Raw genomic sequence first — 21,715 nt, forward strand, 5'->3', positions numbered from 1 at the left:
CTGAAGCTTAAGCTGAAAATCAGCTTTGAAATTTTTCAATTATTACCACTTTATTTTTTTCATTTTTTGCTGTGAAGAAAGGTCCTAATATTTTATATGCAAACAAGAGGATCCAAAATAAACAAGTAATGTTTTAGAGAGATCAATTGAAATGACTAATATCCCTGAAGAATGTTTCTCTCACATCTGTATGCCTATCAATAATATAATTATTCTTTTTGTGCCATCTTTATGCATTATTGAACAGTTGAATACCATGAGCAGATAATAAATAAATTAACTGCCAGTGCATAATCAATTCTTCTCATTTCATCTTCAATTCTTGAACCAAAACCATATCCTTTAAGACAACTATATACATCATTAGCAGATTAAACATTGCTGTTAAAATCTTCTTAAATGAACAGAATTACATCTTTTGCAGTGACAAATACATTCAAGTTTTCTTTTTCTTGCCTTTCCAGTTGTGGAGCAGAAAAATTTTACAATAGTTTTTTTTTTAAATTAGCACTTTTTGTCACAGACATTAGTTGGTTATTAGTTACATTTGTTCCTATATTAGTTACACAAATTGCATTCTTTTTGTTGACTACTATAACAACACCATTAGAATTTGAGTTGGCCCTTATATATATCACCATTGCACTCTTCATCAATTTCTTCTAATATCTATCCTGAACTATGAGGCTCTTGGATATTGCTAATGTCAACCCATCATTTTTTTATGCCCAATTTATGTTGTTATTTTGTTGTGATCAAATGCAGTGAATTTGGTTTTGGCTGCTGTTGGAGCATCTGATGTACCTGTTCAAATTATACTTTAATAAGTAGTACAATTGCTGATATTTCAAATTGCGTATAAAGTAATATATGTGTGTTAAAAAATGAATAAAGGTAACAAATATTTTTTTGTAGATTATCATACTGTAAATTAGAGTAAAGAAGTTCACTTTAACAAAATAGAATGCACAAATTATGATAGAATTTCTTTGAAAATTGAATCCATTTGTTTTGCCTTCTTTTATTCTTTTCACATTCAATTGTTTCATCTTAACTGGTACAACGTGCTTTGGTATTATTTCTGCATTTCACTGAAAGTAGTCTTTATCTAAGACTAATCTTATCTAAAAAGGTATTCTTATCTAAGACTACTTATAAAAATTGAAACCAATAAAATTAATTTAAGGAAGAATGGTAGTTTTTGTTGAATATTGATTATTTAATTTTACAGTTGTCTTCAGAGAATAGTTTATCACTTGTTGCTCATTAACTAATTAATTAAACATTTATTTTATTTTAAATAATCCATTATCAACTAATAGATATTTGTAAATTTTCAGCTTGGAGATACTGGTGGTAGATACAAATTTCAGCCTGATGGTAGTGTACAGATTATTGGTTTATATCGCACTGATGCAGGAGTATATGTTTGTGTTGCTAATAATAGAATTGGACCTCCTGTCAGAAGAGAAATCATTGTTATTGTTAAAGGTACAATTTTTTGGAGTTGCAATTCATTAATCGCTCAATTATATTATTTGGTTTAGCTTAATTAAAGTAAATGGTTTCTTTTTGTGTTCTAATTAGGGGTGTAGAAATAAATTAACCAGAAAAATAGCTGTAAATCTAGTTTTTGTTCAAGGTGTAGTCAGAAAGTAAGAACTATTAGGCTATCTAAGAAATTGTCCAAAGAATTTTATTTTTTATCAGATAAAACATATGTTGCATAATTTTGAGTATAATCTCCACCATTGTTGAATTACTTGACATAATAATATAACAAGTATTCCACACAAAACATTTAAAACCTGCTGCTACCTTACTCTTTTGATGCTTTTATTATTGATGAAATATTAACCAGAAATCTCATTTTCAACTGATTCTTCATTTAACCTCTTCAGATGAAGAAGCGATAAAAATCATAGGCATTTAATTGTACTTTTATAGGGATGATCTCTTGTGTTGTAAGTGAAATGATATGTTGAGGACTTGAGTTTGAGAATTAACATGTTTCTATGACTTCAAACTTTGTTTCAAATTAATATAACTTCATTATAAAGTATGCCAACTTGTGTGATACTAGCTAAGCTATGCCCTAGCTATGATTATCACTCCGTAAAGTTAAGAATTTCATTAGCAAAACTTCCTTTCTACATAATATTATGCAGATAATCTTATGGATTAAAATTAACTATTTGAAGTAGCAGTTTTTTTGGTGATAATGTATACTTCTACTCCATAGACTTTTACTTTAATTCCAGGATTGCATATAACACTATGATATGGAAGTAGTGATACAGCTCTTAAATCCATTACTTTATTTTTCTTTGCCTTGCCATCTGTATTACATGAGGAAGTGAAAACAATGCCAGGTTGCCAAGTTTTGCATTTAAGGTTCATCTTCAGCCCCCCACTCCCGATGTGCACACAAGTTACAATGCTCAAATACTTTAATATAATTCATTGGATAATGGCCATTGAAATCTCTGAAAAATGAGTGAAAAGCAATGAATTATTTGAGCTTCTGTCCGCCTAAAGTTTTGGGCCAACCACACAAATCAAATCACATTTATAACATACAGCCAGTTAATCTGTACCATTGGAATTTCTGCTTCCTTCACTTATGGCATTCTACCATAGACCTCCACATGTCTGGCAGTGAACATCTGCATTAGGCAAATAGCACTGTATTTCATTACCACTTGATCATTCCATCTTAAAGAAAAGTTTTACCTTTTATAACAGTTATAGAAATATTTTAAATGTAAAATCATTTACCAATAATGGTATCATTGGCTTTCAGTAATGTTCATGAAAATTCGGTACATAATACAAAATAAAATGGCAACCATAATGTTTGCATGGAAATGTTTCTAATTTTTTTTCTGAACACACCTTACAAATAAATTTTATACTAATTTAACTTGCTTAATAATCATTTGTGCATGCTTGCAAAATAATAAATATGGTTGTTTTGTTTGTTGTTATTTTTTGCACAATAATATTTGTATGAATTACTGATAAAATTAAGACAAAAATGAAATCCAGTTTCATATTGTAACCATATATGTTACAGTATTATATATATATGTGTGTGTGTGTGTGTGTATATATATATATGATGATTTTAAAAACATAATATAAATACCATTTAATAGTTGGCAATAATGACATTAGAACAAAAGAAAATGTACATTTTAAAAATTACACCATATCAGTCAGTACTTTACAGTAAAATTTACATATAAACTCATTTATATTATTCAAAATTTCAAAATATAACATAATTTCAAATAAAATAACAAAGAATTAAAAGAATATGTTTTAATGTAATACATAGAACTTAATACCAACTAAATGTGTGAGATACCGCAAAACCTAGTTATTGGAAAATAATGTGGTGAGTTTAACTTATTTAATTATTGTGTTTTGGTGGTTAATATTTAATATATATGAAGTAAAATAAATATACAAAAGCAGGGTGAAAGGTTCCAGGTCTGAATAAGATAAACATTTTTCTGGGTATATTTTGATTTAGTTTTTAATATAGTCAACATTAAGTCTATACAATTGGCTCAGCCTCCCACTAGAGCACTTATGCCAGTTCAGTACATTGATTTATCAAACTCCTTAAAATAACCATTTATGGCAGCAATAATTTAATTATTGGTAAAGAATCTCTTCCCTCCAAGCCATTTTTTTAGGTTAGGAAACAAGTGATAGTCACTGGGGGCCCAATCAGGTGAATATGGAGAGTGGTGGAGCAGTTTGAACCATAATTCATTGATTTTTGCCATTGCAATGACTAAAGTGTGAGCCGCAGCATTGTCTTGATGGAAAAGCACTTTTTTTGCTGAATGCAGTCGTTTTTCTTTCAATCACTTAGATGCTACAATAGGATCACATAAAATTCCCATTTATTGTTTCACCCTTTTTAAGATAATCAATGAAAATTATTCCACATGCATTCCAAAAAACAGTTGCCATAACTCTGTTAAAGGATAACATCGTTTTTGCTTCTTTAGGAGCAGGTTGACCTTTTTTCAACCCATTGTATCGACTGCTGTTTTGTCTCGGGAATGTAGTAATGAACCCATGTCTCATCAACTGTCACAAATCAATATAAAAATTCCTCTGGATTGCACCAAACTGTTTTTTCAGTACTGTTTTTGGTCATACGTGAGCAAATAATGGCACCAATCTAGCACACAGTTTGTTCATGCCCAAATGTTGATGCAAAATATTGCGAACGCATTCTATTAACAAGCCTGCAGACTTTGCTAACTTGTTCACTGTTACTTGTGGATCTCCCAAAATGATTTTATGCATTTTTTCTACCATTTCTGGTGTAGTCACTTCAGAAGGCATTCTATGTGGTTCATTGCTATTGCTTGTTTGACCCATTTAAAACTCTTTGCTCCAGCAGCATTTAACTGTTGTATTTGATGAAGAAGAGTCTCCCAGTGTTGTATCAAGATTTTCTTCAATTTCCTTTGGACTTAAACCTTTCAAAAAAAAGTATTTAATCACTACAAGAATTTCCAGATTTTCACCCCACCCTCATATACAAATGTATATAAAATAAACCACTTCTTTTATTCCCTTTCATAGTGTAATATTTACTCATAACTTGCAATTTGTCACTTTTGAGAGTGTTTTCACATTAGAGGTATAAAAAATAAAAATAATCATGGCCTAAAAAAAATTACTAGAAATTTTTATTTACTATGGAAACTGTCTGACCTGACCTTACGACATTAACACTGGTTAATATTAATTAACCAGTGTTAATTATATGTCTACTGGTTAATCTTTCTAACCTTATGACTGTACCTGAATTTCTTAAATATTATTATTCAGTATACTCATATTATATAATAATTATTTATTAAGATTATATAGGTTAATAAAGTTCACTTGAAAATAAAGTTCACATATTTTAAAACACCAGATTTTAAAAACTAACTGTATGAAAAGTATATTTGCAACCAAAATAGCAGGCATTTAAAGTCCAAAAAAATATTTTGGATCTTGATACTTGATTGCCAAATCTCTTACTGGACATGATTACGTGTCTGTTTTTTTCTTAATGAAACTCATTCATGCGTATCTAGATGCTTATATTCTTAATATCTTCCACCACTAAGAATTTGCCATGATGGATAACCACCCCATACAACTAGTTATAATTCAATAAATATTTTTTACTAGATGATTTTCGGCACATAGATGATATGAAAAGATTCATGTCACTTATTTTCTTCGTACTCACTAAAAACTTTGAACTAACTAGTTAACATTTTATAAGGAAAATGCTAAGTTAACTCACTTTGCTCTAGTTTAACAATTAATTTCATTTTTTTTTTCTTTTTGGTTATCATTTCTTAAATGGGTGTGTTTAAAATTGTTTAATCTGGTGATTTGCATGACTAAAATTTGGTGAAATGTTTGAAAATGAAATGTAAATAAAATAACTGAAATTCATAATAATCTATAACACTGAAAATTAATCATTTTAATTACACTGGCTTTTTCAATTTTTTTAAAATTATTGTATGCTTTAAATTCTTCAAATTTATTATATATTTTGAATAAGTTCCACTCTGTCTTAATTTCTGTTTGATATTTCTGATTTATTTTTCAAGTCATGTAATTTTTTTTTGTGAGCCATGTACCAAAATGTTCTTTCTCTTTTATGTCACAAATGTCTTTTTAAGTACGTATTTTTAATATGGTCTATTTCATTATTTACACCAAATTTTGTACTGAATTTTTAAATAATTTTATTGAATAAGTATTCAAATTTTTCTTTCTTTTCTCAAGTAGATAGTACTGATCTCCAGTTCATTATTTCATTCTGAAATTGTGTACAAATTTAGACTAGAATATGTTTATTCCTGACTTAATCTAATAAATTATTTTTACAGTCATGTATATGTTTTTATACTTTATATTACTTTTATATTTCTTCAGTGAATTCCATTATAAATCTATTTTTTATCTGCCATATGTTATTTTACAAAAATGCAATAATATATATTGTTTTTAATTTTAGACAAGAGTATTTCCTGAAATAATTTGCATATACAGTTTGTTCAGAAGTTCAGAATGGTCAAGTAACTTAAAACTGACAAGGAGAAAAAATTGAATTTTATAAATATTTATTGTTATATTAAAACTAACATTTGACATAAAGACCTTCATTAGGGGTGAAGGGTTCACCTTCACTCTTAACTCTCCTCAAAATAGTTACTCAACAATTTCAAAATAAATCTTATCAAGTAATACCTCACTTAGTTAATACAAACTGAAAGAACAAGTGGTTGCTATCATGCCTCTACACAAAATCGGGATAAGTTAAATGTCTGACAAAACCTATTTCAATCTTTTCCAGTGTAGAGTTAAGTTTCCTGAACCATCTTCTTTATCTTTAAAACAAATAACCCGTTGTATTCACTGTTTATTCTGTCATTCTACACATTAGATATAATTAATTCTTTAATTAATTATGTATAAATAATTATTTAATTCTTAATCTCTGCTCCCTTTGACCAGTCACAATAAAAACTTAATGAAGTTGTTATTTCACAAGCTTAAGTGAGAAAAGGTATGGGTAGTAAATAATTTTTATATTCATTATTAAACCAACTTTTTTGCAATATCCTAACCTATAAGTGAGCAGTTAAATATTTATTCAAAGGCAGATATTTTCACAAAGATATTACCAGAAATACTTAGAGTCTGTTATGGACAGTGAAATGAAGTCTATTTTAAATAGATATTCCTATAAACTTTTAATAATTCCATTCTTTGTGTATAAATAAAAATGGACAGTGAAATGAAGTCTATTTTAAATAGATATTCCTATAAACTTTTAATAATTCCATTCTTTGTGTATAAATACGTATATTAACTTAGAATTTCACTTTAAATTGTCAGTGAATGAAACAAAAAGAATGACTATTTTAATAATCAGAGGTTTGGTGACCAAATTAGACCTTTTGAAGAAGCCTTAAATCAATACTATATACTGCATAACTCATCCAAGAGATATTATAACAAATCAAAACCCTGATATTCTTTTATGTACACCTGGTATAATTTGCTCTGAATTGCTTGATGTGCAGAATAATGAAGTATCTTGATATTGGTTACAATGAAGTATCAACTAATATGAGATAAGTTATCATTCCCTTTTTATAATTAATAACAAATGTGTTAAATATATCTACTTATAAAAGTATAAAATAAATATATATATATTTATTTTTAACATACTGTTCACATTTGTTGGTTCTAATATAAATTGCTTATATAGTATTTCTTCACAGTTAAAGCAGAGTAGTTCTTAACACTTAATTTAATACCGTAGTGTACATGCTTTATTAATACATTTTATTTATTTGACACTAACAGCATGTGGTGGTGGTTTGTTTTTGGATTTTGTTGTGGCTGTATTTAGATCCAGTACAAAGACCTGCAGCAGTTATTGGTGATCCAGGTTCCAGTGTTGTTGTAACATTAGGTTCACAAGCTGTTCTACAATGTTTCACAATCGGTTGGCCAAGACCAGCTGTAACTTGGTGGCGGGGATCTCGCATGTTACCACTTAATTCAGAACAGTATGAACAACGGCGTGATCATTCTCTTTTGCTGCACTCAGTAACATTAACAGCACTCGGGTTTTATACTTGTCAAGCTTATAATGGACTTGGTAGTGCTGCTTCTTGGACGGTTACTTTAAAAGCAATTGGGCCTGTTTATTCTTCTGATCCTAATGATGTAACTTATAATCAGTTCCTTGTTCCACCTCCAAGAACTCCCCCGGCCACTGCTTCTGGAGGGCACCCTCTTCCTCCACCTTACAGACCACCGTATCCTCCTGCTGTACGCTATACTGTAACACCTGAGCATCCATTTATAACCACTGAACCTCCCACACCTGAAGCACCTAGAGTTTTCGTAGGTAAGATTGACTTGTTTTAAATTTAAGTATAAAAAGTTTGTTACTTTTAAGTTATTGAGTTTAATTTTATTTTTAAAATAAGCTGAGTCAGTATATTAGCATGAGTAAAAGAAAAATTACTAACAAAAAAAATCCACTACCAACTAAAAGTTAGTCTGCCTGACAGGTATTTATTCTGTTGCCTGGTAAAAATTTATTAAACCTGATGGACATTTCATTTAATTAAGGTATTATAAGAGCATTTATCAGCAAATATTTATTTGTTTTGAAACAGTTCCAAAACGCTTTAAAAAAAAGAAAATAACTTATAAAAGGTTCACATAGATGGATGTAACTATAATTTATTAAATTAATTATAAGTTGTGATTTGGATATGTTACGATGAATTTTTGAACTGATTTGTATTTTGTCCCTAATCATGTCAGTCAGACACACTTTCATACATAAAATATGTTACCATCATACTGGAATTATTTGCTATTTCTTATTTATATTCAATAAAGTAATTTTAGTCTATTCTTAAAGTCATTTTAGTCTTTTTTAAAGTGCCAAAAACATTAATATAATTATTATACTAAGTTAGTATAATAATAATATGAACACCCCAAAAGTAAAAACAGACTTTGTGTTATATTTTTTTCAATACAAAGAACCATGCTAAAGAAAGTCTACATGAGGAATAAAGGATCCTTACATTAACTCTGGAACCTTTCATTGGAGAATAATATAAAATTGTAATTAAATTTATGCAATAAGCACAGAGAATGGTACAATAATGATTGAGAACAAAAAATATTATAATAATGATCAGAGAGAATGCATAATAGAATCATATCAATCAAGCCTGTTTTACAACAGGTGGCTTACTTGAAGTTATCACTAAGGTACAAAGAACATAAGATATAAAGAAGAAGAAATCGTAGAAAGGGGGGTAAGAATTGAAATTAGGAATTACTGCTCAAAAGAGAGGAAATGTGTGTCATATGTGTGAGATTATGTAGAATGAAATTCAAAATGTTGTTGAAAATGGATAAACATGAATTTCCTAATTATCATGGATATTTTTAACATGTTGATGTATCCAATGGTAATTATTTTGAAGGGACCATAGGGATATTAAGCACTATGGTGTAAATTATTCCAACAAGCTCATGAACTTTATTGGCAAACCTTTACATGAAACTCAAAGATCTTAGAATAATTTATATTATTGTATCAGGAATACTATATCTGGTGTGTTTTTAGCATGTTGAATGTGGTAGTTTTTTAATGCTTGTAATCGTTGCACATTACAAGTCTCCATTGTTCAGTATTTTCACTGGTGTTTTGTAAAACACCTGTAAGTTGTAAGTTTTTGCCTCTTTTAATGCTGTCGATCAGCCATTGATAAAACTATATGTTAATTTTATATTCAAATGGTGTGGTACTGGTTACCCAGTTCTAATATGAATTTAATCCTAATGTCGGATTTAATATGTAGAATTACTCAGTATGACATAAAAAGATGAATGCCAAGAATAAATAAAAAATACACCCCCATACAGAAGAAAAATTGAGAGGAAAAAATAGGACACTCACTGTAAATGCTCATATAGAACAAACACAAATTGTAATGCAGCCAACATGTAACCATTGGTTTATTATTTATCCTATTATTTTTGTGTAATATTTCTTTAACTAATTGCTTATATATACCGATGAAGATTATTTCAGATTTTGATCTTTATTAACAGTTGTTGAATATTTTCTCTTTTCAATATTTTTTTGTTTAATGGTGAAATCGAAAGTACTCTTAGAAACCAACTATGATAGGTTAGGTTCTCTTGAATGTCAATCGCACAAAGAAAAGAGAAGCAATAAACACCAGAAAGAGAATGATGATGAAGGTTTCTTTGTGATGAAAAGGGTTTTTAATACTGTTGTTAATTTCATTTTATTATTTTAATTTGCCAAACAAGCAGTATAGAATTCTATTTATTTCTATTATTTTTTTTTTTTTAATTTTTGTTTAACAGTAACATGTGTCATAAAATACTGTGTCAGCTAGGAAGTTCTCAACTACTTTGTGGTCAATAACATTAACCACAAAATATATTATAACATTGACAGTATTTCCTAATAATAAATAACAGCCTTTTCTCATGTATGTATTTTTATGTTAATACAAAATAAATTTAAATAATCAATTAAACATCCTTGTTAATTTGCAAATCACTTAGGACTACACTTTATTGTAAAACCATTAAATTTCTCAGTATTAAGACTACATATTTTCTTTCAATTTCTCATAATAATCTCTTAATTGTGCTTTAGAAGTGGGGATGTAAGATAAAAACAAAAGAAGGCAATCTGGAGTAAATTTTGCTCCTGCAAAGTACCTTATTCGGTATGATAAAGGTTTTCAAGATTATTGTGTAGTATATACAATAAAAATGTCCAGCCATTATTCGACGTTGAAGTTAATTTAGCATTTCATTGATTTTTATGAGCTTTTTAAACCATCAGCTTGTAGTTAATTAACACACTATATTATTATATTTTATGTTATATCCTAAAAATGTATATGAGTAGTTAAGGTTAGTAAATTTGGCATAGCATCAGATGTAAATCACATATTTACTTCTGAATTTTTTTCTTAATAATATGTTTGAAATGTTGATTTCATTAAATCTTCACCACTCGTACAATCTTCAAACCTTGCTTTAGTAAAGAAAAGCATATGTACAATTGTGCATAACTAGAATTGTGTGTTAGTATGTAATTCCTATGAACTAAATATAATTGCACATAATCTAGAATTTTTATGTTTTTATTATTGAGTATCAGTTACGTACTACGTACAAACAGCTACTCTTTTTTATTACTTTTTTTTAATAGTTTTCATCATAGTAAAACTGTGATTCACACATATTAGTGAAGTGATTCATTTATTAGTTTTACGTGAAATGAATTAAATCCATACATAACAAAATAACCAAATAACCAAGTAGAACAACTGTTTCCCAGTAAGGAATTTTTTTCGAGTTTTGATCGTTGTTTTTTCTTAGATCCATTGTGAGCTAGATGATGGAATGACAGTGGACCTGTAGATTTGTTTAAAAAAAAGAAAGATAATTATTGGCATGATGAAAACGAATAATATCTTGCTAACAAATTTTTGCTTGAAATTTACTAAAATTGATTGTACTATTGTGTAAATGGTTTCATGTCAAAATGAATTATAAGTTTTATAAGAAGTTAAGTTGAAGTTTTTATGATTAAGTTCCTAATATTTAATTTGTAATTTTTCAGTGCCAGTGAAAACAAATATTTCATTGGATCAGTCTACATATGCAGTTGGAAGTGATATATCTATTCCATGTGATGTTGATGGTTATCCGGTGCCACATGTTACTTGGTATAAAGATGGTAAACCTATTGAAATCAGCGAAAAAGTACACATCACTGGTATGGCTTTTTTCTTAATTTTTATAATTTAAATCTGAAAGTTTAAAATTATTTATAGTTTTACAGTTTTCACAGTTTTATAGTTTTGCAGAATAAAAACAAAAGAAGGCTATCTGGTGTAAATTTTGCTCCACAAAGCAAAGTTCAGCGAGCAAAGTTCAAAGCTTTGTTAAGTGTGCTAAAGGTTTTCTATTAATAAACATGTCCAGTCATTATTCAACAATGATGTTAATTTACCAGTTCATTGATTTTTATCAGTTATTTAAATCATGAACTTGTAATTAATTAATAATTAACACTTTATATTATTATATATTATGTTATGCCCTGAAAATGTATGAGTAGTTAAGTACTCTGTAGTACTGAGCAGTTAACTTTTCATTACTATTGATTAATATTTTAACATTGATTAAATATTTTAATGTTTAACCAATATTTGTTTAATACTCTGTTAAATTTTAAAATAACATTAATTTTTAAATTAAAAAAATAGTATTAAGATTTTTCACGACTTATAACTTAATTGAATTATTAAAAACATAACATGAAGTAAAAATACTAAAATTTTTCATATAATTTTGATGGTATAATTTTCTTTTATTTATGAGTCAGAAATTTTACAAAATATGATTGGAATTAAAATTAGCACTTAATAACATATAATAGTAATTATTACAATCTCTAAATATTCTGTAATTTGCTGAAATATTAACTGAGAAATAATATGCTGAATACAGAGGGTCCATTGTTTGCATTTCATTTACTATAAAACGTGCAATACATGGACTGTGCTCATTCTATATTCACAATCTGTTAAATTGACTATTAAATTATGGTCTGAGTGCTAAAATGCACTAATTTAACAAAAATGTTTATCTTTGAGTTACAAAAATTCAAGGATTGTTTTATCTCTTATATACAGTATTATTTTAATGGTATTATTTTTTAATTAAAAAAAAAACCATACAATAAGGATTTTTAAAGAGTTTATACTAGAAAAAAACAGTGATGATTTTTTTTTATTTATAGAAAGCAGTCGTCTTATGATCATTCAAGCAAATTCAAGTGATTCTGGAATGTACAGATGCCATGCTTCTAATGCATACAGTTCGGCAGACAGTTCAGTTTCTATATCAGTTGAAGGTATTATTTTTTTTTCCCAACAAATGATTATCATTTTCTTATTCTAGAATGAGTACAAAGGTATTTATTTTTTAAATTCATGATAACCTTTTTAGATATGACACAATATTAACTAAATGGATTGATCGGTACAGTTTTACCTTATGAGAATTTATTTGAATGTTTCTTACCTTCATCTGAATTCAAACTGTGCAAATTAGAGGCATATCATGTCATATTTACTTGAAAAAATGTTAGTTGAAATGATGCATAAAGTATTACAGATTTGGATATTGCTAATATCTGCCAGTCTTTTTTTTTCTTTATATTTACACATCATAATGATATTATTTAATAATGTTTTTTATTTGAAACAGTAATTTTAAGTGTATGTTTCTGTGTTTATAAATAAAATCAAACATTGGTATTATTTACATGATGATTTTATGATTAAATGTTTGGTGCTGCTGAAACAGATTTAGGATTTGATTCTTTGCTAAACTTATCAGAGTTAGATTTATATCTGGAAAAAGAATTAATTTTATTACAAATGCCTAATTTATTTCATTTATTTTTACAATATTAAACAGCAAATAAAACAATTAGTTCATGGGAAGTACATTTTGTTTAACAAAGTTAGTTATAAAATTTTAATTTACTGGAAATATTATAAATAAACAGGCAAATATTAAAACAAATTTGATATTAGTATTACAACACTACAAAAAAAAGTCAAGTTAAGTGTGCATGATATTTACATGTAATGCATTCAAACTTGTATTCAATGTATTACTACACAACTAATCTGGTATGCATTTCTTTGATTATTATTTATAACAGTTGGTGCACTGCAGATGTCAGTGACTTATCATTAATTTTGCGTAGTTACTGACCTCAAACTACGTATCTTTTTTTCAAAAACCATTGCTTTACTGTATCTGATGCAATTACTAAAGAGACAGAATCATAGGTGAACTCATTTTACACGCTCATTTCCATTCACTATAAGTTTTATTTTTTATTCCACCTCCCAAACTAAGTAGGTTTTTTAATTTAACATAAAAGATACACTCTTATTTTAATTGAACATTTTAGTAACATAAAGGCCATTCTGGAAAGTTTGCCTTTCTGTTTAATTTTTAATTTGCTCTTTTTAACCGCTATCAGAGGTAATTTTCAATATTAGTTTTCTGAATCTAACATATCAATAAAAAATTATTCATATCAGAAATATAAACATATCAGAAAAATTATTCTATCAGATGTGAGTAATTTCACAATATCAACCTGTAGAATTATTACAGTACATGTATTATAGAAAACAGAAAACAGTTCATTTTCATTTATAACATAAAAGGAAGGAATGAGAGCAAGCTTATTTAATAATATATTTGTTACAAATGTATTAAGAAAATCTTAATCAAAAACTTTGAGCAATTACTACAACAGTTTTCAATAATTTAAGAGACAAATGACTAGAAAAATTATTATTTATTCAAACACAATGAAACTAATGCTACTTTCCATTATAGTTCCAATTACATTTAGGCACTAATCCCATTTTTCTTATTCTAAAAAATAAGAATTGAAGATAATAAGAATAAGAATTGCTAAAGAATTGCTGTCTGAGCCACTCACGTACTGTGTTCTTGACTGGCTCATTGGTGCTGAATTCAATGCCACTTAAAAAGTCTTTAAAAGAACCAAATAAAAAGATATAATGATGCAAGATCCAGGCTGAAAGGTGGATGTGACCACACCTCCTGACCCAACTTTTGAATTGCTTCCCATGTCTTTTGAACTGTATGAAGGCAGGTTTATAACGCAAAAGAATTACTCCTTGTGAAAGAGAACCAGGATGTTTCCTTCGGATCATCTAGTACTACTGTGCTGGTATTATAGCCAGTTTCACTATATTTTCCAGTATGTCACAATAGTACTTGTTGATTGTACATCGTTATTCTAAATAATCACAATAAATTTGCCTTTATAGTTCCAAATTACTCTTATTATTACTTTATTGGTTGTACATTTTGATTTTTTTGTGGCGAACTGACTGATATTTTGATTCCACTTCAAAATGATGAATCCAAGTTTCACCACAAGTTGCATGTATTTGGTGATCTAAAACAGCATTACCGTCTAAAAAATCATTGCTTAAGTTCTGTGCAAATGTGAATTCAAAACACATTTTGTGGTAATTCAGCTTATCATAGATAAAACACAGGCCTACAGTGGTTTTGGTGCTGGGGTAGTTGGAGCTGATTATATGCTTACTTGATGTGTTGAATTCAAATACGGCATTAGTTTTTGTCTAGGAGCTCTAGTTTCTGAGATACAAAAAATTTGTAAATTACGTTATACTATTTTAAGTTGAACCTGTGGATCAGGAAAAAAACACTACATTTATAATTTTTTTTTATTTTTTAGAAACAATAAAGTAACTTTAAAATTATATGCTAACTTAAAAATTATATACAATAAGAAAAAAAATTTGCGAAAAAAAAAAATTCTAGTAATACTAAACTATCTACAGTTACACATAGTCTTGAAGAACAGAAAAACGTCATTGATGAAAGAAAAGTCACAACACTTATAGAAGCTTCTTTTATGTGATATTCTTGAATGAACTTTCTTAGAACAGTCTCTTTTTAGAGACTGTTCTATTTGGCAGATTACTCCAGCAGTAATCTGCCAATATATACGTATCCCATCTTCCTTGGTAGCAGTCTTCCACAGTTTTTGACTTAGTGAAATCTTTCACCTGGTTCTTCACTGGTGTTTCCTAAATTTTCAGGAAAACTCTCCAAGCAGCTGTGTAAGTAGTAGTGAAATTTTATGCTCATAATACACCCAACGTGCCTAAAATTTTTGAGCATCTCATTTACTAGCTCAATATAGTTTTCAGCTTCGCAGTTGCCCAGAAAATTCTTTACAATCTCAAACAAATGACATCCATGCTTTTCGCTCAGCCTCATTCATGAAAGTTACAAAAGCTGGATACTTTATGAGCAGTCTTATTTCTGGGCCATCAAAAATTCCACCTTTCAATTTTTCTGTACTCTGTTCAGGCATCTTTCTTCCTATGTATGTAAAGCATGATCCATTCTTATCAAGAGCCTTTACAAACTGTTTCATTAGCCCCCAACTTGATAGCCAATGGAGGAAAGATGACTTTCTCTTGTCCAACTAAAGGCATGTTAATAACATTTCTTTCCCCAAAAACCATGTTTTCTTTCTTAGGGCAGTTTTTTTTTTACCCAGTGGTTTCTTTTGTCTCTGTTATCCCAGCGGCACAAGAAGCAAGGATATTTTGTGTAACCCATTTGATGTCCAAGGAGAAAGTTGACCATTTTTAAGTTCACACAAATTACCCATAGATTTTTATGATAATTGGTTTTTTCCATGTGGTATATTCTTCTTTTTTCATTTTTGTTGAGTGAGCAATCTGTATTGATAAATATTTTTTGCCATTGTGTGGAAGAACACATTTCAAACTTTTCTTAGAGCAATCAATAAAAGGCGTCAATCATCTGGAAGATATTCAAGAAGACCCATTATTTTCAGGAGTCCTCTAACACCTTGACAGAATACAAGATTGTCTTCTTGAGAGAAGAATGGAGAGAAGAATTTTTTTCCCTTGTATGATAGAATGTGATTTTGGTTCCATGTTCCAGTAAATTCTTGACATTCAACCTGGAAACAAGTAATTCAGAAGCATTTCTTTTGAAAAGTTGAGATCTTTGACGAGGTCATTTAATTCAGCTTGGTTGAAATATTGAGGGCAAGATGATGCTCCCTCATAATCACTGTCGCTTCCTTTATTTGTATCAGAAGGGGTGTCAGAAATATGAAATTCATCTTCACAGAGTTCTGGTAGCTGGTGAAATGTTGGAATGGGTACTTCATCTGAGTGAGGAACCAGGCGTCTTGCAGAGGCTCAATCAGGATATGTCCACTTGCTGCGGTTGTTTCAATTGATTCCCATAATATGCACTATGCAGAAATAACAGTCATCAGTGTGGTTTCTGGGTTCTCTCCAAACAATAGGTATATCGAATTTAAGACTTTTACTTTTTCCAGTTTTCCATTGTCGCAAGTATTCCGTACAAGTTTTACATACAATATGAGGCGTCCAGGTTTTATCCTGGTCACCGAGCCTAACACCAAAATATCCAAGAAACCTCTTTTTATAAAGTCAGATATATTTTTTCTGTTTTCTTTTAAGGCGTATTTGCCACATATATAGCAAAACACATCAGGATTATTAATATAACTTCTTCAACTTGAACTCATTCTTTCTATTCACTTTATAACATAAGTACACTAAGTAAATTTTTCCACAACTCTTATAACAACACAGCTGGAACTAACTAACTGATGATACACTGATGGCATACACATAACAGGACATGCAGATGCTTGTTCTATCAGATTTCTCTAGAATTAATTGGAGTTTGTTGAATAGATGACTGACTGATAGCAGCACTGGTCAGAAGAGAATATGCGAATTCTGTTCCACATACAAACACATATATATATATATATATATATATATGTATATATATATATATATATATATATATATGTATATATATATATATATATATATATATATATATATATGTGGAGCAGAACCCACAAAGTTGGTCTAGTGGTGAACTTGTCTTCGCAAATCAGCTGATTTTGAAGTCAAGAGTTCTAAGATTCAAATCCTAGTAAAGGCAGTTACTTTTATATCGATTTGAAAACTAGATCGTGGATATTATTAGTGTTCTTTAGTAGTTAGGCTTCAATTAACCACACAACTCAGGAATGGTCGACCTGAGACTGTACAAGACTACACTTCATTTACATTCATACATATCATTCTCATTCATCCTCTGAAGTAATACCTTACAGTAATAGAGGTTCTAGAGGCTAAACAGAAAGAGAGAGAGATATGTCATAAATACAAAGATTAAAATTAAAGGAAAAACTTAATTGTAATACAAAAAAAAAAAAACATTGTATTAAGAGTAATATTACAAATAATATTTAATCCAAAAATATCTCAGTTCACTAACCAAAACAAAAGATTACATTCTGTTTCAAAAATTTCTGAAGCTACTATATTAGATAGTTATAAATTCTTCTTTATGACAAAATTTATTAAAAAGATAGTCTCAGAATTTTATTATTTTACAAAAGTTATTCTGTTTACTTAATTATCTAGGAATTCTAGAAAAATTAAATTTTTTAAAATTATACCTTGTGCATATTTCGGTTGCATTTAGTTTTACCAGCAAAATTTTTAGTAGCGACTGGTTTAGATATAAAACAACTTTAGTACACTAACTGAATGATCAAATAGTTTTTCAACTATTTAAACAAAATCCTTACTTTTTCTTTCATTCTGGCTGAAATGTAAGCAGTTTGATTTTTTATTTATGATTTATAATTAAGTAACCCAGAGAAGGTTAAAAAAATTAATATAAAATAACTAACTGAATGAAATAGTATTTATGAATGTTTACACACAAGTATTAGGAATTTGTGAGATAGTTTTAAGTATTGTCTACCACAACTAATTATAATTTATCAGTATTAAAAATTTTGTAATTAATGTTATAATAATTTATATTAATAAGATACTTTTTTCAGGTGTTTATGTTCATCCAAATTGTACTGATAATCCATTCTTTGCCAACTGTAATCTCATCGTTAAAGCACAATATTGTACACACATATACTATGCTCGATTTTGTTGTAAATCGTGCACGCAAGCAGGACAATTGCCATCATTTGGCGCCCATCTCAGCTCTAATTCAGCATCGGGCACCTTCTCTTCACCTAATAACCTGTTTCGCCGTAGAAGGTCCCTAGTCATTCCTAGGCATTAATAATAGTTACCATCTGTTTATAAATAATATTGATAATATTACAGTTTTACTGTTATCATTTTGACAGTAAAGAATAGAATAATATTTTTTATTGATGTGTTCCTTTTGTATATTATACAAAACATGAAAATGAATCATACATACATAAATTTTATTATATATGTATTCATTGATGTACTAACACTTTATGTATCACACTGCCAATTTATTAATTATCCATGGACCAAATAAAAAAGTAAGCCATAAGTTGCAGTATATGTACATTATAATTATTATATTACTTTTATACATTATAATTATACTCTGCATTGATTTATTCCCCAACTGAACATAATTAGAAACAAGTTACCAAAGTCTACACACCATAAATCATCCAGTGAAGGTTAAAATCATTGATTTCTCTTTCTTGACCACGCTAGCTGCTTTTTTACGTGTTGATCTAGTTTTATATGTGAATAATACACCAAGAAAAGAAATGAAAAGTGGCAAACTAAGAACTGTTTGTAAACTCTATAAATGATTTGTTAAAAAAAAATTATGAAAAAACATTGGTACAAATGTTTTTTTTAAATCCCCAAATTGGGTAAAATGAGTTGAGGAGTTACTGAACAATTCTTTAATCATCTTTACTTTCATATGATATATTTAAAGAACACATTTGACTCCAAAAATGGATTGTGATATATATCAGCAATTGCTCACTCCTTCGTTATAACAGATATAAAACACGATATTGTATCTCATTCAGAAATGAAGTGATGTTAGATATAAATAAACCTTCATTGTAACTAACATGTTCTCTTTATTTGATTCAATTTGATTCATTGCTGATTATTTTTCTTTGGAAAGAACTGAAAAGTAATATAAACATTTTAATTGATCTCCCCTCCATCAACAATCAGCATATTGATAAAAAAACTTTTTTCTTAAAAGGTAGAGCCAATCAGATTTTAAAATTGAACAGAAAGATTTTTTTTCTCATGTAGACTTAATAGGTAACATAACATACAGTTAGAGAAATAAATATTTTCTAATCTGAAAATACAAAAGATAGTGAACAAAAATTGCATTACTAGTATGGTTTCATATAATCTGACTTAATGATATTTATATTGTCCATATAGACACACACACAAATACAATGTATATATCCATATGTAGTTTCTTTTACATATATATATATATATATATATATATATATATAAGAAACTTGCTTCTCCTACGTATTGTTGGAGGTTTATATGTATTAATATTACTTTTTTATTTATTTTCTATAAAAATTAAAAAAAAAAAATCACCATAAATTAATGTATAAGGATTTATGGTATCTAATGAGTAAATATATTTTATAAGAGATTATTTTTGCCTTGAAATGATGGTTACTATGTATGAGTGGTTCTGAAACCTCTGAACTGAACAGAAATTCAATTTAAATATCTAATTTATTTAATACGTTTTGTAGTTGACAAAAATCTTTCTTGATAATGCATTTTGCAAATGATCATTTCATTATATAATATTGACTTTATCTTCCCTCACAGCATTGATTGTGGTTTTTTTTTACAAATTTTCTCTTCTTAAGAGAAATTTGCAAATTTACAAAGAGATTTACAAATTTTCTCTTCTTACGAGAAAATTTGTAAAAAAAATACCTTCTGTTTATAATAGTCTCACTAAACGAATCTCAGAAAGATTTTTAAAAAAAATTATAATGTGCATGTGGCCAAAGATTTTTTAAGATTAATAGATTATTGAAGAATTTATGAAGTATTGTGATCATTTCAATGCAATTATGATACATAACATTACCAGTAGCATTCATTAATTTCAAGCATGGTAACAAATTGATATCTGATGTATTTATACAGAATTGAAGTAACATTTGTCTCAAATGTTACTTATACAATTCAAAAAATTGGTTATACAATTCGCTGTCTATTTTTGAAACTTTCACTAGGTAAAATGGGATCTCATATATCTTTGAAACTACTAGGTGAAATGGGATCTCATGTAACGCATAAGTATTAGTGTCAGCCCATATGCAAGTTTTCTGGAACATTAATCTATCCATTTAAATAAAACCCCGAACTTCATTACTAAAAACATGTTATGCATATTACTACTTTGTAAACGAATCTCTTTAACTCACTAGTGAGCGAGTCTCACTCACAATGAGTAAGCCTTGCTCACAATTGTGAGTCTTATTAAGCTTGAGCCTTAGTTAGTGAGTTTTAGTTTTATGGTGCTGAAGTGACTGTAAAGTGAAAATGCAACCTGAAGATTGCAGCAGAGACTGATCAACATTTCTGTATACTCAGCTCTTAATGTATCCAACACAAGCTTCTGGGCCTATTCATAACTTCCAATACCATAAAGTACCATTAATACCATAAAATACCATTAAAGCACAAGATCACATAAATTTCCCAGAATGCAATTCACTGATTCCGTTTTATTATTAACATTTCTAACTAATACTTATATTAAAACTACTGCTTATATTATAATTTGAATTATTATTTTAATATAAATAAATACTTGGTGAATAGTGCATATATTTAGTGATATAATTAATGATGCCTACAGTGTAATAGTACATTCCCCAAAATCATCTGTGCATGTTATAAGTAATAATGCTCAGCATTGTTCATTAGTTTATAATAAATAGTAAAATAGTTAATAGTAGACCAGATAATCAAATCATTCTGTGTAAAATATCATTTATAGTGGAATAAACTGTGATAAAAATTTAAGTTTGTTTTTCCCATTTCATATATATGTAAACCTATGGCTTGCTAATAATTAAATAAATTGAAATTTTTTTACATCATATTTGGTTATAAATAAACAATAGGATACGCATAATTTATTTCCATATTACTTTTTTGTGGCCAGTTAATTTGTGTATCAGTAGCGATAAAATTTAATATACAGATAGGTATAAAATAAATATGTGTGTATTTTACTTTGGAAGTACAATGTAATTATGAATATTAATATAATGTAATTTAGATTATTTATTAAATTATTATTAACTTGTACTTATTGTAGTCAAAATAATATTTTGGCAAAAAAATATTTAAAAAAAGAAGTAATTGCACTTTTTTATGTATATTGTTTATTCTATATTATATTGACTTAGATAACCCTCTTTTATTCATAAAGCATAAATATTTATGCTTAAATTCAATTATGTTTCACCTGCTTTCAAACTATTAGAAATTATTATAATAGACTGTAAATTATTCATCACTTACAAGTCAATAGAGATAATTTATTTTTATACAGTTTTAAGCAG

At 28.3% G+C, this 21,715-nt stretch overlaps 1 protein-coding gene across 4 annotated transcripts in view; it reads left to right on the forward strand.

Moving 5' to 3' along the window:
* Ppn (proteoglycan-like sulfated glycoprotein papilin) overlaps nucleotides 1–19,581 on the forward strand; it is a 531,917-nt gene extending 512,336 nt beyond the window's left edge. For 2 of the 4 annotated variants that reach the window (XM_075365571.1, XM_075365574.1), the window contains 5 exons: nucleotides 1,341–1,491; nucleotides 7,463–7,966; nucleotides 11,258–11,413; nucleotides 12,443–12,556; nucleotides 18,179–19,580. In XM_075365571.1, the coding sequence (XP_075221686.1) occupies nucleotides 1,341–1,491; nucleotides 7,463–7,966; nucleotides 11,258–11,413; nucleotides 12,443–12,556; nucleotides 18,179–18,417 (1,164 nt within the window). In that variant the 3' untranslated portion in view covers nucleotides 18,418–19,580. Of the gene's footprint in view, nucleotides 1–1,340; nucleotides 1,492–7,462; nucleotides 7,967–11,257; nucleotides 11,414–12,442; nucleotides 12,557–18,178 lie in introns of all 4 variants that reach the window. The other 2 variants (XM_075365573.1, XM_075365575.1) reach the window with 2 other exon arrangements.
* Nucleotides 19,582–21,715: the final 2,134 nt, after the last annotated feature.

This window comes from Lycorma delicatula, chromosome 5, assembly GCF_047948215.1.
Source record: "Lycorma delicatula isolate Av1 chromosome 5, ASM4794821v1, whole genome shotgun sequence".
In the NCBI taxonomy this organism is placed as follows: Eukaryota; Metazoa; Arthropoda; class Insecta; order Hemiptera; family Fulgoridae; genus Lycorma; species Lycorma delicatula.